The sequence below is a fragment of the Tasmannia lanceolata genome, unplaced genomic scaffold (assembly GCF_043159265.1).
Source record: "Tasmannia lanceolata isolate RefF3 unplaced genomic scaffold, GAP_Taslan_0.1 ptg000003l, whole genome shotgun sequence".
Lineage (NCBI taxonomy): Eukaryota > Viridiplantae > Streptophyta > Magnoliopsida > Canellales > Winteraceae > Tasmannia > Tasmannia lanceolata.
Genome location: NW_027518680.1, coordinates 10,007,404 through 10,025,551, shown reverse-complemented (window position 1 = coordinate 10,025,551; position 18,148 = coordinate 10,007,404). Strand labels below are relative to the sequence as shown.

Genomic DNA, 18,148 nt, shown 5'->3' with positions numbered 1-18,148 from the left:
AAAAAAAAACGAGGAATAAAATTAGTTCCTTGCACCCGAAGGAAACGTGTTTTCGGTTCCCTCCATTTTAAAAACCCACAGAAAACGAATTCTCTTCCAAACTCTTCTCTGTAAATATTCAAAGCTCCTCTCTCTCTTCTTTTTCTATATATTTTTTTCCATTTTTGTTCTTCCATGGGAGAGGAAGAAGAACATCAAGAACAAGATTGGGAGAGCCTTCTACAGTCAATCCCGGACTTAGATCTGTTTTTGGACGATTTCAGTCTCTCGACTGAGCCTTCGATTGACGATCTCAGTCACGAAGTCTCGAATCCGTCTCCAGTTTCTGATCCTTCTTTGTTTGGAGAGGTTGAACATTTTCTACTTGAGGATGATGATGAAATCGTAGAGAATCACGATTTTTGCAATGATTTCTTCTCAGACGTCTTTATCGATGTTTCTGATGCTCGATCCGATGAAGTTAGAATCTCTAGTGACGAAAATTCGACTCCTGAAGCGGAGACCTTCGAAGAGAACGAAGAGAAGGAAAAGAGCGATGATTTGAATGTGAAAAACGGAGGTGAAGACGATTCGTCGAGCAAGAAACGGAAAAGGTACGAGTAGTTGGGGTTTCACATAAGTTTCTGTAGATGATTTTGTGGATATTAAGGTTTCTTTTTGTAAACAGAGATTTTTTTTCGTCTTTTTATTCGTCAGATTGTAAATAGCAGTTTTTTCATCATATAGATATATTTTTGGATGTGTAGAGACAATGAGATTCAGAGACTCGATTTGTGCAACATTCATAGAAGCTTATGAATTTTTCTAGGTAGTTTAGTCTAATTGTTATATCTTGTGTTTGATTTAGATGTTTATGTGTGTGTTAGCTCATGAAAATGAAGATCTGACCGACTTGAAAGTGGTAGAAGATTCAAATTTAATTTCTGCAGTCTTAGATAAAAAAGAAATTGAGTTTCTGTAATCGATCAGTTCGAATGAATAAAAATTTTCCAGAGGGAGAAAATTTTCATCTTTTTGATATTTTCACTACAGGCAAATGAGGAACAGGGATTCTGCAATGAAATCGAGGGAGAGGAAGAGGATGTACGTGAGAGATCTAGAGATGAAGACCAAGTATCTTGAAGGAGAATGCAGGAGGCTGGATTTTGCACTCCACTGCTGTGTTGCAGAGAATCAGGTTCTACACCACCGCCTTCAAAAGGAAAAGGTTTCCGGTGCTTCGTTCGCTAAACAGGAGTCAGCCGTGCTCTTGTTGGGTAAGAAACTCGGAAATTTTAAAAATTATATTCCCACACTCCTTTTTGCAGCATTTTCACCCCAATTTGCATGTCCTTTTCTGAAAATGGAGATTTTATATGGTGTGAGCCCTTATAGTCCCTTATTTTTTTCAAAAGTACTGTACGGACCACTTCATGGGTTGATCCAAACCGTCAATGAGATGGAACACAACGTAAATAGGCTGTTCCCCAAAAATCATTTCCACAGGATGATCCAAGCCCTGTATATCCGCCCCTTTTGATCACCAGGAGCACCCTGTCAACGTTTGTGGCAATCAGGGGCATTGAATTCTTTAGACAAAAGTACAACAACCCCTCTTTAGTCATTGATGATGCGCTGACAAGGGATGTTCTGGTGATCAAAAGTCGCAGATATATCATTTCCCTATAGGGCTGGCAATTTCACCCGGGAAAGTGGGGATCTGCCCCGCCCCGCTTGGGGAGTGGATTCCCCGATTTGAGCGGGGAAGGGGAAGGAGATTTAAAAAATTCCCCGATGCAGGGAAGGGGAGGAGAAGGGGATGGAGTTGGCCCCGCCCCGTCCTCACTAATGCCATTTTTTTCTTGTATTTTTTTTAGTGTTTTTTTTTTTTTTTTTTTTTTTTTGGGGAAAACTACTTTAAACCCCTTGGATCGAAACACATCTACAAGATTCTCCCAAAATTTTTATAATTTTCATTAGTACAGTTTTGTCCATGAAATAGCTTTTATATTTTCTTTTACCCATAGTCCATTGGGCATTATCCCTCATTATATTAGTATATACCCTTAGAAATTCCTAAAATCTCTCCATCGAACCATCACGGTAAGGCAACATTAAATCCTTTGAAAATCTCTCCCCCCCCCCCAATAAAGGCAACATCTCTCTCACGAGTGATGAGATTTTATATGGTGTGCGCTCGTTTAGTCCATTATTTTTCAAAAACTAATGTATGGGCTACGCCATAGGATGATCCAAACCGTCCATTTGATAGGCTACAATTTAAAAGTACTTTACAGGCCACACCATAGATATTCAAACCGTTCATTTGATGGGCCACAACGTAAATAGATTGCGGCCCAAAAATTATTTTCATAGGATGATTGCAACCCTCCGATCTATAGAAGGTACCGTAATATGCAATTCCTCTATAGATCAGAGGGTTGGGATTATCCTATGGAAATGATTTTTGGGCCACAACCTATTTACATTGTAGCCCATCAAATGGACAGTTTGGATTATCCTACAATGTGCTCATCAAGTGGAAGGTTTGGATCATCCTATGCTTATGGTAGTATGGTGTGCCTATCAAATGGACGGTTTGGATCATGCTATGGTGTGGCACGTACAGTACTTTTTGGCATGTGGGATTGGGAATTAGGGATTTGCTAGGGACTATCAATCAATTAAATGAATCAGAGAGCAACTACTTTTGTCCATAGGTTAATAAAATGATAAGACAAAATCTTAGCCCGTGTGGTTTGTGTGGCTACTCTCACATGCAACAGCCAAGCTGTAATATGCCTGAAGTGATTGTCCCTAGCAAATCTTTAGTTTTAAACCTAATATTTAACAAAGTAAAGTGATTGTCCTCAGATTATGCGGGGAAGGGGAGGGGATGGAGATTAGATATTCCACGTGGGGAGGGGAGGGGGATTCCCCATGATCCCCGCAGTGGGGAGGGGAAGGGGTAGGGGACCCCAACATCCGGCCCGACTCGCCCCGTTGGCAGCCTTATTTCCCTATAAAATCTCCACGTTTCTACACTCTACACTTTTTGTTTCGTTTTTTTTCATGGAAAAATCATTTCTCATATGGTCGCGGGGGTTAAGTTTTTAGGGAGAGAGGTGGCCGCGATACTCACCCTGCGCATTTTAGTTCTTACAGTATTAGCTATTCTAAATTACGCCCTACGTTAAATATGCACACCTTGCTCTTTTTTAAGATGAGATTTTTTTTGTTGGCAGAATCCCTGCTGTTGGGTTCCCTGTTTTGGCTGGTGAGCATCGTGTGCCTCTTCCTTCTGCCGGCAGAGATGAAAAATGTGAGAGAAAGACAAATCAAAGAAGGGCAGGAAATCGTGGCGGTGGTGGTAGGAAAAGCAGGAAATGAGGAATTAGGGTTAGGGTTAGGGCTGGTTTTTATGAGGAGGCGATGCAGAGCTACGAAAAGGAAGATGAAGGAGGTACGGTTGCCTCTCCAAGCCGTTTTTGGTTGACAATTCTCTTGTTTGCGTTGGTATCTCTTAGTTCTTTTTTACATTTAGTAGGAGTAATGTCTTGTACTTTAGTCTGCATACTTTTTCAATTGGTGGCATTTCATATTGGGCGAAGATCTTAATGGACGTGTGGTTCTTTTGTTAAAAGATATGTCTTTGTGAATGACCATCTAAAGGGCCCTCCTTTGTATCAAAATCCACTTTCATTGGAAGATTCCAACCCTCCAATTTATATCCCTTAATAAGACAAGCATGGAAGATGGGGAGAAGAATACTGAAGTGTGGTAAGTGGGGTTTGGTTGCACGGCTATGCTTGAGAAGATTAGTGGAAGAAGAGAGAGAGAGAGAGAGAGAGAGAGAGAGAGAGAGAGAGAGGATGACAAGAATTTTCTCCTCTTCTTTCACCCAAATTCCCGGGGAGGGGGTTAGAAGAGGGAACATTTCCACCACATAGGCATCACGTAGGAAAAAACAAAACTACGATGTCTGGAAGCTGTCTGGGAGTCGAAGGGAGTTTCAATACAAAATGGCAACCAAACATGCATTGGGCAGATTAGTGGCAGATCATCGGGGTTTCAAACGCCCATGATCTCCTTGCTTTGAGCAACCCAACCAAATATGGCATAAGTGGCTAGAAAACAAACTAGCAATGGTTTTTTTATGGGTAAGCTGGGGTTAGGCAGACCCATACACAAAGAAGCAATAGTCTATATTCACGGGCAATAAATTGGGTGGTTTGAAGGAATAGTCCAATGGCATTGGATTTTGATACGTGGCACATCCATATCAAGATGAATGGTTTGGATCATAGATCAAGTAGTAATTATGGCGTTGATAAATTGATGCAGGGTAAGTGGCCCATGGATGCTAGATATGAGGTAATTGTAACACTCGAAATACAAGGCTCTTATGCAGTTAACTGTTGGTCATTCCACTTAAAATTCCTTGTTTAAGTGCAATTAACTGTTGGTCATTTCACTTAAAGTTTCTTGTTTAAGTTTCTTGGAACGACAATTTGAGCACAGATGACTATCAAGAATTATGCAAGAGGAGTTTAACCTTGTTTACTAGACTAAATCCAAACAAATTGTGAGAGTCTGCTCTTTGAGGGCTTAGTTCAGACACCTTGCATGTAGACTTGAATAAAGTTTCAGGATAATAGCTGATTTTTTTTACATTAGTATCTCACAGCCCAAATAGAGAAATACATACGTAGCCTTAGTATCTCAGAGACAATTACTCAAACAGTGCCACTTCAATAGCAACATCAAATGCCAAAACACAAACTTCCACTCAAATTCCAAAGGAGGAGATGGAACACACGTGCAGGCCCTATGGCAGAAAACGACCAACATTTGTTTCAGATCTAATGGTATAGAGGGCTGAAGTTAAATGAAATTGCTGAAGAATTGTAGTAAAAAACTTAGAGGAAGCTGAGCGAAGCGAGGCGGGAATAAGGGAATGTAATGTCGAAAAGAAACAATTGGATGGATGCCCGGGCATTGAGAAGGAAGGACGCTTCCTTCGGACCGTTGCTCTTTGCGTTATTGTTGGATGGAGAAGAGAAGAATAAGGTTAGACTGTCTCTGGGCAGCGAAACCTACGATTGAGGTCTTTAAGTTTGGGAGCATACAACATGAAAAGAGAGTCGTTTTGTAATCTTATCAAATCGGTGCCCTTGTTGTTTGTTCATGGTGAGTGACCGTCTGTCGCCTTCTCGCTTATCGAAAGGTACCCCCAATTATCCGAAGCTCTTAGTTCCATCCATACACAAGCATCCCCTTCTCTCTAACAACAGCAAGTAGGAAACTACCTGTCCTGTAACAAGCAAGTAAGCCAACTACCAGGAAGGAGGGCTATTTCAAATCTAGAACTTATGAGGCATCCGATGAAGCGAGATTTAGCTTTTTAGCTGAATCTCTTGTGAATCACAAGTAGATCAAATCAGAGAACAATACTCAGGCGTTCATGGATCTGAGGTACATTGCTCAGGTTTTCTAAGCATATTCCAGCAGAAGCTTTGGATAGCACATGGCAGATCGAGTTTTTTCACAAATCATCCAAACATTCACATGATTTTTACCCCAAATGGAAGAACAAACTGAGGTAATCCCTTGTTAAACCAGGATAGGGAATGAAGATTAGGAAAGGAAGCTTGCAATTCAAGCTTGCTAATTTCCCACTCTCTCGAACGAATTCTTCAAAGAAACCCTCCTTTTATTCCCAATCATCAAGGTCACGGCAATATATGTCATTAAAGGGCTTGTAAATCTCATTTACATGTATGTACTGTGGATATAAAAGGGCATGTACATCTCATTTTTTTTAAGTATGTTTCATTGAAAGGGCATGCAAACTAGTCATGAGGACAGTATATACCATTAATTAGATGGGATTTGCTATGGCATTTTACGAATATCGAAATCGATGTAAATCAAAATGTGACATTATTACGATTGAAATTTTGAAATTTCGGTCGAAATTTTGTTTTCCTACTTTCGGTCGAATATTCGTTTTCCTGAGGCGGATTTCTCCAAAAAATCTGGAATTAATTAGGGGGGATAAAATAATACTTTTTTTATTTCATTGGATTTCAAATGAAATTTCAGTTTTGGTGAGTACGGGAACCCACTTGCGAAACCAAAATTTAAAACCTTGGTTGCGAGATGAGTTACATGGAAAGGTACCACTTCTCCTTGGAGAGTTAGAGTGATTATAACCTCTAAAAAAAAGATTACGAACAGATTACCTAGAACAACTTCGATGGTTGGAAATTATTTAGGAATGCAATCTTCCCCGTGTATCCCGTAATTGCCATGAGTGCCATTTGGGCAGCTGCAACAATAACTTCCTTCCGTATTATGACAATTCCCTTTGTTGCAAATGATTTGGATTAGCGGCGCATTCATTAACATCTACAAAATCCGCACAAGCAAGAGCATCTCTTAGGACTTAATTAAATGTGGGAAATAATGATAAGTATTCAAAGGGGAGAGAGAGACAGCACCTTGGCATCCTTTTTGTGAGCTTAGGATTCCCATCACAGCCATGGTTGCAATAACAACGATATCCAGGACCGTTAGTTGAATCACTACAATTACTCTTCTTATCAGGGCATGCATACGTAGAAGAGTTTCTCTGAGCTTGTTGACAAGTTTCCTCCCCTATCACCCAGTCTAGCTAGTACCCTCGGGAAACTTTCCTTATTTTTATCAAGAAATCTTGAAGAGAAAGAAGTGGAGTAGAGAAACTGAAGTAATCATTATCCACCAAAAAGGCATAACTGCATGGGCTGAAATGCCTGGTCCGGTTATGGTTATCAAAGCTTTGAAGGTAGAAATCCAAGTACGTGAGACACTTTGGGATAGTGGTCTGGGAACAACCAATCCCAGAGCACGGCCCGTTACTTGAGCTCTCTTTGTTAGCGCAAATTGAGGCACATCCAGTAGTAAAATCTGTACCATTGCGCCCGCTGATATAGGCTAGAGTGTCGCACCCTATGGCAGTGAATTTGTTTTGGGCTTCCGAAAAAGTGTATGGGGTACCTGTAAAATTAGTGGACCCTTGACCAATTGCCTCCAGGGTTAGACGCGGAGTAACAGTCCATCCCATCCCATCCAACCAACCAACAACGCGTATTTGCCCTTCTTGTAACATAATCTCTGGAACCTCAATTTTGCGAAGGCATAAGAATGGCTTCAGGGGGTCAAAGGTGGTGTTGCAGGTTATGTTGTATCAGTCGTTAATGAAACAGTTGGGGATCACTAATGACGAAAGGGTAGGGAATGGTGACATTACCACATTTATCTTCGCAACCAAGTTTTGCCATTGAAGATGCTAATGCTGTTCTTAGCCATGAGAGCTGAAGCAACACATGAAATACCATTTCTGGGTTTTATTTCCTCTGTCCCTTCTATCCAAATTTCATATAAAGCTGGATATATAACCAACAAGGATTTAGCAGTTGATGAAAGGTCCACGACAATTATTTCATGCACCAATAGTGGCAAAGTCTCTAGTCTTTTGGATATGCTTCTAGTACTCTCAGATTTTAGGATTTATACTAAAGGGGAGAGAGGGATGGTCTGTCTACTACCCCCATTTTAATTAGTCCCCGTTCATAAAAAAAGAGGGCTTAGATTTCATTTATTTGTTAGTTAGGGAGTTTACTTGGATTTTTTTAATGAAAGTGTGAGACATCAGACAAGGCTAATTTGATATAGTAAAAGGCAATCGATCACAAGCAAAAAAAAGCCTCCATGAAAAACAATCTAATTAAGTAACGAAGAATGAGAGGGTAGTGCCAAGTGAGAAAACATATAAAACATATCGGGCCAATGGGAACCCTGACTGAAACACAACTGGGGTGAAAGGGCGCCCCCATTGGCTTCAAGGGTGGTTACAATACCTCTTTTATATGATGTGTGGCAGTATACATTCTTAACAAGTAGGGTACGGCCCACACAATAGGATGATCCAAACTCTCCATTTGTTGGGCCACAACGTAAATTAGTCATGAGGGCAGTATAGGGAATTTCGCGGCCGACTTCTACATGAGATAAAAGCTACACAGGCCTGCAAGAGAAGAGCCACATGCATCAGCTCTCCCTTGTTTCATTTCATCACTAGCCACTTTTCCATGGCTAGTGATGTGATGAAAAGCCTGTGCAAAGGAAGTTAATAATAAGGGAAGTAGGGTCGACATTCCATGTTTTGATAATAGTATACTGAGGAATGCTAGATTCATAGGTACCCTTGCAAAAAAGAGGGCAAAGGGCACCCTTTCAAAAAAGTACGATCATAACTATCTTCAATGGATTTTGACCAATGGGGGAGCCCTTTGTCCCTTTTTTTGCTAGGGCGCCTGTGAGTTAAAGCATTCCTCTAGCATATACTTCACTAAATATTAATCTGATTCAATACTAAGAACATCTTGGGATTTGTAACAACCCTTAAAAGCAATTTAGAAGAGTATAAATTGATATTTAAAGTGCGGCAATGGTTGTCGTGGCCCGGCATCCTCTTGGGGTATGCTCAAATCAATTTCCTTGTAATAATGTTTGGCTTGATTGTGAGTTATTTTCATTAGCGGGACAAAGTAGGAGAAGCTTTCCATGACCCAAAATATCAAGTGATCTTAACCCTTTGATTTGTTCCATTTAAATAGTTAATTAGAAAATAAGAAGGCAAATGGTTCATATTCATTTGTGTGGCCCTCTAAAAGCAAAGCTCGTCTATACTAATTATCATTCAAAGTTTTGGGGTGCCATGTCAGCTGGAGGGGTGTTTGGTTTGGTTGCCAACTAGCAACGGAATTACTAGGAGATTACTTAACTAGTTAGTCCAACTGGAATTCGTTTTAAACTCTACCAAACCACTAGCAAAACACCTAAAAATGAAGCTTTTTTATTGTGGTAAAATCCAGGGCTTCACCAAATCAACTAGTAGAAAATGTACCATCTTCTACCTTTTAACTATTCTGATATATGTTTACAATACAACCAGGCAACATTATAGGAAGTCCTACTCAAAGACTACTTAAAGACAACCTTACTACTATCTCACCAAAAGACCACGAGACTATTGTACCAAGGTAGTTAAGAATACCAAACAGACCTGTAGTCTGTCTTGATATTTTGGTTTGTGAATACTAATCTGGTTTACCGGGTGGTCTTAACAACTTGAAGGGCAATTATCGTCCCATCTCCAATTCCAATAAGTTTTGGGGTTGCAGACTATCTTCCCCAACTCCATGGCTGCTATTGTAGCTTCTTGATGGCTCAGCTAGCAAACATTGGGTCTCTTCATGGTTTTGTTCAACCCAGGAGTGCACCGCCAACCTTCTCAACACATCGAGCTCCGCAGCTACATCTTTCATTAACGGCCTTTCTTCTCCTTTCACTTTCAAGCACCTTCTTGCAAGTCCAGCAACTGCATAGAGTTGCTCTATCCCTCCCTCATCCACAATTCGATCGTCCAGGATTTGCAAGAGGCGGTTTTCTTTCATCGATGAAATGAAATACATTGATAGGTTTCTCTCATCCTCGGACCTCTCGAGAGAAACTGGTTTCTTCCCTGTTAAGAGCTCCACAAGAACCACTCCAAAGCTATAAACATCACTCTTCTCTGTTAGTTGACTTGTTTGAAGGTATTCTGGATCCAAGTACCCCATGGTCCCTTGCACTAAAGTGGTTATTTGAGTATAATCCAAAGGAACCAGTTTTGAAGCACCAAAATCAGAAACTTTTGCCGTGTAATTTTCATCTAATAGTATGTTGGTAGATTTGATATCTCTGTGAATGATTGGCAAGGAAGTCGCTGAGTGCAGATAAGCAACTGCTCCTGCGGCTTCAGCGGCGATTCTCAAACGATTTTCCCATGAAATGGAAGGCATATGACCCTCACCATGAAAATGGTGGAAGAGGGTTCCATTGGAGATAAATTCATAAACCAATAAGGGAACTTCAGTTTCTAAGCAACAACCCAACAACTTCACTACATTCCTATGGTTGATTTGTAAGAGAATAAAAATCTCATTTATAAACTGCTCGATTTGCATTCCATCTGCTACTTTGGACTTCTTAATTGCAACTATTCTGTGATCTGATAGAATTCCTTTGTAAACAGTACCAGAACCCCCTCGACCAACGATTCTACTCTGGTCATAATTGTCAGTTGCCCTTTTGAGCTCCTCTTCAGTAAAAATCTTGGTTGTCTCGATATCACTTTCATGGAAAGGAATTTGTTGTTGTAATAGTAAACCTCCGTTTTGTTGGAAGAATTTCTCTTTTAGTTTGATGAGCTTTCTGTTCCTTAGTCCCCAGTATATACAAGAACCGCTAACAAGTAGAAATACTAAGCTTATACATACACCTGCATTAACACACATGACGCGAGTGAGATATTGAAATCGTAAAGGATTGAGAAATAAAGAGGTGATGGGACCTCCATGCAATCAATTTATGGGAGAGATAAGAGCCCCCTTGACAGCACCCCATGAGTTGAAATGGCCTCATCTGTTTTCCGAAAAGGTGATGTGGTAAAACTTCGTTTCGATACCTTCATTGAATCGATTTTTGGTAAAGCAAATTACAATCACGTATGAGTTCATCATTTTATTTTCTCATATAACAATGAAATCATGATACATAGTTGACGTAAAACAAATTTTATGCTCAATTCTTAGTTTAAAAACAGGCATAAAATTTGTTTTTACACCCATTTTATGTCGAAAGAAACGGAGTTGAAAATTTGTTGGTGGAAATTCAATCATAAGAACACATATTTTAAATGAAAAATAATTGTCCGTTTACTTGATGGAAATAAGATATGTCAATACACACAGACACACGCCCTACTGTATAAATTTATATGAAAAAATATGAATAATGACAAACAGGTTGGGGCGCCCTTGTAGCTGTGTTTTTGCAAACACACCCTTTAGTTTAGCATTCTATCATATAGTTTGAAATTTTCTTCCTTGACCTTTTTTGAGAATCACTTATTTGGAAAAATTCCAATTAAGTGATTAGAAAAAATGCCATTCGAAATTAAAAAAATTAACAAATTAGAAACTAATAGAAAAAATAAAAAACACATAGACCATTAGAAAATAAAAATAAATAAATACCATTCTAACACATGATCACTTTTTTAATAAATAGCACAGACCATGCTTTTAATAAACAACATGTATCATGCTTTGGTTTGTTTAAGCCACAAATTAGAAAAAATACCATTCTAAAGGATTTTATTTAATAAATTAGAAAAAATTCACGAAAGTTAAAGTAACTTACAACTGCCATTAACAAAAGGAAAATTAAAAGATGGTTTTTTGAACATTGAAAAATAAACAATATTATTTTAGAAAAATTTAACTGAGTGAAATGAAAACTCAACGAGGATAAAAGAAACTCAATGAAGTAATTAATAACTCAATTATTTGATGAATTTTTTTGTAAGAAAAATTAGGTACAAATTTCTAGAAATTAACCTAACCTACAACTATCATTAACAGAAAGAAAATTGAAAAAAATAAATATCCTAAAAAAAATAAGGGTATTTTGAGAATTTATAAATAAATAAAAAATGGCTATTTGGAGAAAGACAAGATGATAAGGATGTTGTACGGTCTTTGAAAATTTTTACTATTTTTTTTAAGAAATTATAGGCATAAAATTTATCCTTGCCCAATTATACATTTTTTTTTGAAGAGTTAGAACAATTATAACCTCTAAAAAGAAGATTAAGAACAGATTACCTATAACAACTTGGGTGGCTGGAAAATGAGTAGAGTGGGGAATGCAACTTTCCCCGTCATTCGTGTAATTGCCATGAGTGCCGTTTCGGCAACTGCAACGATAACCTCCTTGAATATTATGACAATCCCCTTTGATGCAGAGATTTGGATTAAGCGCGCATTCATTAATATCTACAGAGCTCTCACAAGCAAGAACATCTTTCGTAAGTACTTAAATAAATACTCCTATGAGGAGTGATAGATGAAAGGGCCCTCTTTATGCGAGGGCTGGAGAAGGGCCCATGAATAGATCCACGTCCATTTTTAAGTCGGTTGAGAAACTGAATTCGGTTGCACTTGATGACGTGGATATATCCAAGGGCCCTTCTTTAGCCCTTGCATAAAGGGGCCCTTGCATTTATCATTCCTCCTATGTGGGAAACAACGATAATTTGCCAAAGAAATGTAACTGATTTTCCAAGGTGAAGGTCATGTTTGGCAACCATGGAAATTTTTTCGTGGAATATTTGTTATAGTATAAAAGATTAAATAACACCAACTCTAACAGCTTAAGCTTTTGGAGTAATTAGTTGTTTCACATGCTAAGCTATTGCTTAACAGGTCCTTTTTTTTTATATCCCAATGACTCCTTCATAATAAAAATCCACATGTAGGCCAAACCCAAAAAAGAGGGGCCCCACGCGAGGGGGAGTGTTGGTATAAATGATTGAATCATGTCAACTCTAACCGCTCCTCGCGGCCATATGTCCTCCTTCCACTCTTCGCCTTTAAAGATACTGCGTATAAAGAGAGCTTAAGCTTTTGGAGTAGTTTCTCAATATTAGCTTACAAGTGTTGAGAGAGGGGTATAGGGAGAGGGAGAGGGAGAGGGAGAGGGGGAGGAGGAGAATTGATAGGACTTGAGTTAGGAGATGGTTCGAAGTGGCTGAAAAATAAGGAAAACTGAAACTCTGTTTTGAGTTTGAGCTTTTCTTTTCCTGTTTTCTACCCACTTCTCATCCTCTCCCCACGCATACTCATAGTGAGCAAAATTCAATTTTAAACGGCCTTTTTTTTTTTTTAATAAGACGCGTTTTGTAGGTTTGCCATAAGACTTCATATAAAACATTTTATGACAAAAAACTCTGTATTTATAGGGAATTTTTTAATAATCGTTTTAAACACACTATAAACATATTAAATGCGTTTTTTTACAAACTCTCCAAATTTTCCCTACAATATTTTGTAAATGACAGATAGGGGGTGTCAACGGATCCACTTTGGATTGGACCCACCTAGGTCTCAGTCAAGATCCATTCAGATCCCTTATCGGTCAGATCAGATTCGGAGTGTTCTTTAGATCCTAGTTCTCATGTCTCAGTCACGATCCATTTCAAATCAGACCGTCCATCGGAGTCTCCTAGTAGGTCCTTCTTACGTTGCACACAGTTAAAATTCTCAAAAGAGGGCAAGGGCGAGTTGGAGCGGCCGGCAATGACACTACGGATTAGAGACTTAAAGTCAATGGTTAGAGAAGGAAAAGAAGAGGCTGACTTAAGACTTGAGACTAATGACTGACAAAATGCTGAAAATAGAAATATATAGCTCGAAAAATAGATATGGCATTTTTACCAAAATACCCTTCAAATAATACTTAATGTTATAAAAATTTAAGGGTATTTTCATAAAATAATATAATAACATCGGATTGAGGGCTGTTCCACTGGCTTTTATTACTTGTCTGGATCCGATTGATAATTTTTTCGAATCCTATGATTGGGATCCGAAATATGCGCATGGATCCTAGTGGTGTCTCTACGTTAGGGGTGTCAACAGATCCACTTCGAATCGGATCCACTTATTTCTCAGTCATGATCCATTCAAATCCCTTATCAGTTGGATCGGCTTCGGAGTGTTATTCAGATCCTACTTCCTGTGTCCCGGTCACAATCCATTTCAAATCGGTCCGTCCATCAGAGAGTCCTAGCAGGTCCTACTTACATTATACACAATTAAAATTTTACAAAGAAATAGCTCCCAAATGACTCAGAGCCCTAGTACTTGCGCAATGATGGAAACCCATGAACAGAGTTGTTCACCAAATGAAATCCAAACAGGTCCTTTGAATACACAAATGGATAAAACTATATATATTTTTTGTGTTGGTTTTGACTAAAACTCAGAGACAGCAAATAGAAACTGAGCTAAATATCTACACACTTCAAGTAATGTAAATTTGTCAACTCAATAATCATAACCTCACATACTTATAAAATGAAGCTTTTACAAATAACCATGGCATATTAAAATTGAAAAAAAAAAAAAAAAAACGGAATGGAATGGAACACTAAAGACCGCAAATCATCAGAACGGCCTGTGAGATTGAATTGGGTTTACAAAAACTTTTGCTCTTTTGAAAGATTTAAACAAATTAATCCAGAGAACATGGTAAACAAGAATTGCACAAAGAAGACAAACTAAGATGCGCAAGTAAAGATAAGAAAGAGAATAGAGTGCAACGGGATTTATAGTGGTTCGGTCCTCAACATAGAGGCCTGTTCCACTCCACCAAGACACCTTGATGGCTTCATTAACCCATTCTTCTTGTGGTGAGGATTAAACCTTTTACAACCGATGGCTCCACACCTCACCACTTGCCGTCGGAGAAAGCTTCACATCTCCAACACTCGCTTTTGGAGATGACTCCATGGCTCCAATCACTCGCCAATTAATTACTAGGATAATGAATATATCAAGAAAGAAGATAACAAATTGCCTTCTAGCTTCAATGAATGGAGATGATGTTTAATTTTGATCCTATGTCCAATCCTTCCTAAAGATCCCCAGAGAGGCACTAAGAAGGTTTATACTCAATTTGGCCAAGTGGTTGAAAAGTTATGGATGTTTTAGTAAACTGTGTCTGTTAGTCACAGTGTAGTTAATGCATTTGTGAGTTACTAAGTTATTTATAAGTTAAAAAGTCCCTAAACTAGTTAGTGGACTAGTTTGAATGTTTTTTTTATCTTGTATTCATCTATAAAAAGAATAGAAAACATTTGTAATGGAATTTTAAGTTGGAGAAGAAAAGATTTTGTAAGTATTTTGCAAGAATTTCACTTCTTGTTATCCCTCCACAACCCAAAGGATTGAGTTCGTCGATCTGGATGGCATCATTTTGTTTGAGAGAGAGAGAGAGAGAGAGAGAGAGAGAGAGAGAGAGAGAGAGAGAGAGAGAGAGAGAGAGAGAACCTTTGCATCCGTTTGTTAGATAAGGGTTGCCACCATAGCCACTCTTGCAATTACAACGATAGCCAGGCCCGTTAGTTTCTCCGAGCTTGTTGGCACGTTTCGTTCCCTACCACCCAGTCTAGTACCCATGGGAAAGTTTCCTTTTTTGTAGGAGAGAAATCTTGAAGAGAAAGAAGTGGAATAGAGAAATTGAAGTGATCAATATCCACCAAAAAAGCATAACTACATGGGCTGAAAGTCAATGTCTGTGTATGGTTATTAAAGCTTATAAGGCCGAAATCCAAGTACTTGAGACCCTTTGGGATGGAGGTCTGGCAACAGCCAATCCCAGAGCACGACCCGTTACTTAAGCTCTCTTTGTTATTGGAAATTGAGAAACATCCAGTTGCAAAATCTGTACCATTGGGGCCTCCTATATAGGCTAGGGTGTCGCACCCTATAGCAGTGAATTTGTTTCGGGTATCCGAAAAAGTGTATGGGGTTCCTATAAAGTCAATGGACCAATCGGATCCATTGACTCCAGGGTTAGACACGGAGTAACAGTCCCATGCCATCCAACCATCTATGCGTATTTGCCCTTCTGGTAACAAAATCTCTAGAACCCGAAAAATGCCAATGAATGGCCTTGGAGGGTCAAAGGTGGTGTAGCAGCTTACGTTGTACCAGTGGTTCATGAAACAGTTGGGATCTCCAATGCCGAAAGGGTAAGGAATGTCGACATCGCCACATTTATCTGGGCACACAGCTGGTTTTGCTATGGAAGATGCTAATGCTGTTGTTGTTAGCCATAACAGCTGAAGCAACACATGAAGTACCATCTCTCCTTGTTTTCTTCTCTCTTGTTACTTCCTTGATTACAAAACAAGAAAGAAGCCCGGATAATATATATAATATTTCATGAGAGTGGTTGTAAGAGATATCATCTCTTTCTATCCTTGGAGAAAGAAAGGAAATGTCAAGCAAGGATTCAAGTGTCATACGCGTTCGATAAAAAATGACACATTTGCATGTTAATACGTTGGTGCAATGGGGACACAAGAATGGATCATTGTATCTTAGATTGTAAGGGCTGAAGCCCGGCCTGTTGGCCCTTATGTTCTGGCCTCTTGGCCCCCATGTTATGATTCTATCTTTTAAATGATATCTGGTAGGGGTCTTGCCTAACCCCATCTTACCTATCAAAAAAGAAAAAAAGAAAAAAAGAATAGCTTCCTTCCGTATTATGGCATTTCCCATTTTTGCAGGGATTTGGATAACGGACGCACTCATCAATATCTACACAGCCATCACAAGCAACAGCATTTCTCGTTAGGACTTAAATTAACATATTCCAATAGAGGAGATTCCATTTTCTTATACAAAAGGAGTTGCAAAATGATGCTAACGAGTTATACTTTTTTGTCATCTTTATAATATTGGTGAGCTGACATGAGAAAATTCCCGGTCAACCAACTCAACCAGTTTCTCTACCATGTTTTGGTTTGAATGTTTGCATAGAGAATGAGAAAGAGTACCTTGGCATGCATCAGGAAGGTAAGGGTTCCCTTCGAACCCCTTTGGGCAATCGCAACGATACCCACCACTGTCTGAATCGTTACAGGTGTTTTTCGAGCCGCATGGATAAGTAGAAGTGTTTCTCCGAGCTACTTCGCACTTTTCATTCCCTATCACCCAGTCTAGTACAATTGGGAACCTTCGTTTACTTTCATCAGAGAAATCTTGAAGGGAGATGAGTGGAATGGAGAAATTGAAGTAATCCTTTTGGACTAAAAAGGCGTAGCTACATGGACTGAAATCCTTGGTGCGAGTATGGTTGCTAAAGCTTTGAAGGGAGAGTCTCAAGTACTTGAGATCCTCTGGGATAGAGGTCTGGCAACAGCCAATGCCGGAGCACGTCCCGTTGCTTAAGCGCTCTTTGTTAGCGCAAAGTGAGACACATCCAGTAGTGAAGTCTGTACGACTGGGGCCTCTGATAAAGGCAAGGGTGTCGCAGCCAATGGCAGTGAATATGTTTTGTGTACTGGAAAACGTGTATGGGGTTCCCCTAAAATCAATGAACCCAGCGGACCAATTGCCCCCGGGGTCCGTCTTGGAGTAACAGTCCCATCCCATCCAACTAGTAACGCGTATTTGCCCTTCTTGTAACAAAATCTCAAGAACCTCAATGTTGCCCTGGGAAACAAAAGGCTTTGGAGGGTTGAATGTGTGATTGCAGGTTATGTCGAAGCCTTGAATGAAACAGTTGGGATCTCCAATGCCAAAAGGATAGGGAATAGTGACGTTGCCACATCTACCTTGGCACCCAGGTTTAGCTATTGAAGATGCTAATGCTGTTGTTAGCCATAACAGCTGAAGCAACACATGAAGTGCCATCTCTCCTTGTTTTTTTAATCTCTTCTTACCTACTTATTGCATAATAAGAGAGAAGCCCGGATGATATATATAATATTTGATGAGAAAGGTTGTAAGCGATATCATCTGTTTCTACGCTCCGAGAAAGTAATTAAGGAAATGTGAAGCAAGGATTGAAGCTAGTGTCATACGCGTTGGATAAAAAATGACACATTTGCATGTTAATAGCTTCGTGCAATGGGGACACAAGAATTTCTTGGCAAGGCCCACCACAATCGAACCATGAACACATTTTTCTCAATCTAAGTGAGTGGCGCTAGCATCCTCCAAGCCATATATGACTTCAAGTCTTTGGGATAAGTAAAAGTCACAAATAGCGACAAGTAGCCATGACTGACTTATTCTCCTCATTTTTATTGGTTTGCTGACTTCTGAGAAACGAGCATAGAATTAATGAATGGAATTTCAGACCCGTGAGGAATCTTCCTTCCTCCTGAGCGTTGGTTTCTAACCATTGGAAAAAAAGAGAGGAAACTTGCCAATTCAGAATGAAAGAGACAACATAGATTTCTGACCCGTACGTGAGGTGTCTTCCTTCCTCGTGAGGGTTGGTTTCTAAAATCTATACCTAAGACCTTTACATAGGGTAATGTTTGTAAAAGGCGGTGATTTTTTCGCCCCCATGTAGGATTATGCGCCCCCCTTTTCACGTGATTTTGACGTCAAAAAGCATTATATTCTGCCCACATTTCAAGGGACAATGGGGGCGCATAATCCCACAGTGGTTTCGAAAAAATCATCTCCCATTTGTAAAACACAAGAATATAACATCA

The 18,148-nt window shown here is 39.4% G+C and overlaps 2 protein-coding genes across 3 annotated transcripts; one reads left to right on the top strand and one right to left on the bottom strand.

The window, feature by feature from the left end:
* The first annotated feature begins 90 nt into the window (after positions 1 to 90).
* BZIP60 (basic region/leucine zipper motif 60) lies at positions 91 to 3,589 on the top strand. Its single transcript, XM_077359802.1, has 3 exons — positions 91 to 593; positions 1,033 to 1,256; positions 3,225 to 3,589. The coding sequence occupies exons 1-3, from the start codon at positions 175 to 177 to the stop codon at positions 3,473 to 3,475; spliced, it is 894 nt and encodes a 297-aa protein (XP_077215917.1). The 5' UTR covers positions 91 to 174; the 3' UTR covers positions 3,476 to 3,589.
* A 5,273-nt stretch (positions 3,590 to 8,862) lies between these two features.
* LOC143850531 (putative wall-associated receptor kinase-like 16) lies at positions 8,863 to 17,560 on the bottom strand. Of its 2 annotated transcripts, XM_077359780.1 has the most exons (4): positions 16,478 to 17,560; positions 11,736 to 11,906; positions 9,242 to 10,348; positions 8,863 to 9,171 (listed from the first exon to the last, which is right to left on the bottom strand). In XM_077359780.1, the coding sequence occupies exons 1-4, from the start codon at positions 17,334 to 17,336 to the stop codon at positions 9,149 to 9,151; spliced, it is 2,160 nt and encodes a 719-aa protein (XP_077215895.1). In that variant the 5' UTR covers positions 17,337 to 17,560; the 3' UTR covers positions 8,863 to 9,148. The 2 variants fall into 2 exon arrangements, with proteins under 2 accessions (XP_077215895.1, XP_077215889.1); XM_077359774.1 differs by having other exon boundaries at positions 8,863 to 10,348; positions 16,478 to 17,556.
* Positions 17,561 to 18,148: the final 588 nt, after the last annotated feature.

What these genes read in the sequence shown, in the direction of transcription:
- LOC143850531 (XM_077359774.1), bottom strand. Translation starts at nt 17,336, where the DNA reads ATGGCACTTCATGTGTTGCTTCAGCTGTTATGGCTAACAACAGCATTA. An exon ending in CCTTCCTGATGCATGCCAAG is followed by an intron (nt 11,907 to 16,477) that starts GTACTCTTTCTC and finishes AGAGCTCTGTAG; the next exon opens with ATATTAATGAATGCGCGCTT. An exon ending in AGCCACCCAAGTTGTTATAG is followed by an intron (nt 10,349 to 11,735) that starts GTAATCTGTTCT and finishes GTGTTAATGCAG; the next exon opens with GTGTATGTATAAGCTTAGTA.
- BZIP60 (XM_077359802.1), top strand. Translation starts at nt 175, where the DNA reads ATGGGAGAGGAAGAAGAACATCAAGAACAAGATTGGGAGAGCCTTCTA. An exon ending in TCGAGCAAGAAACGGAAAAG is followed by an intron (nt 594 to 1,032) that starts GTACGAGTAGTT and finishes TTTTCACTACAG; the next exon opens with GCAAATGAGGAACAGGGATT. An exon ending in GTCAGCCGTGCTCTTGTTGG is followed by an intron (nt 1,257 to 3,224) that starts GTAAGAAACTCG and finishes TTTTGTTGGCAG; the next exon opens with AATCCCTGCTGTTGGGTTCC.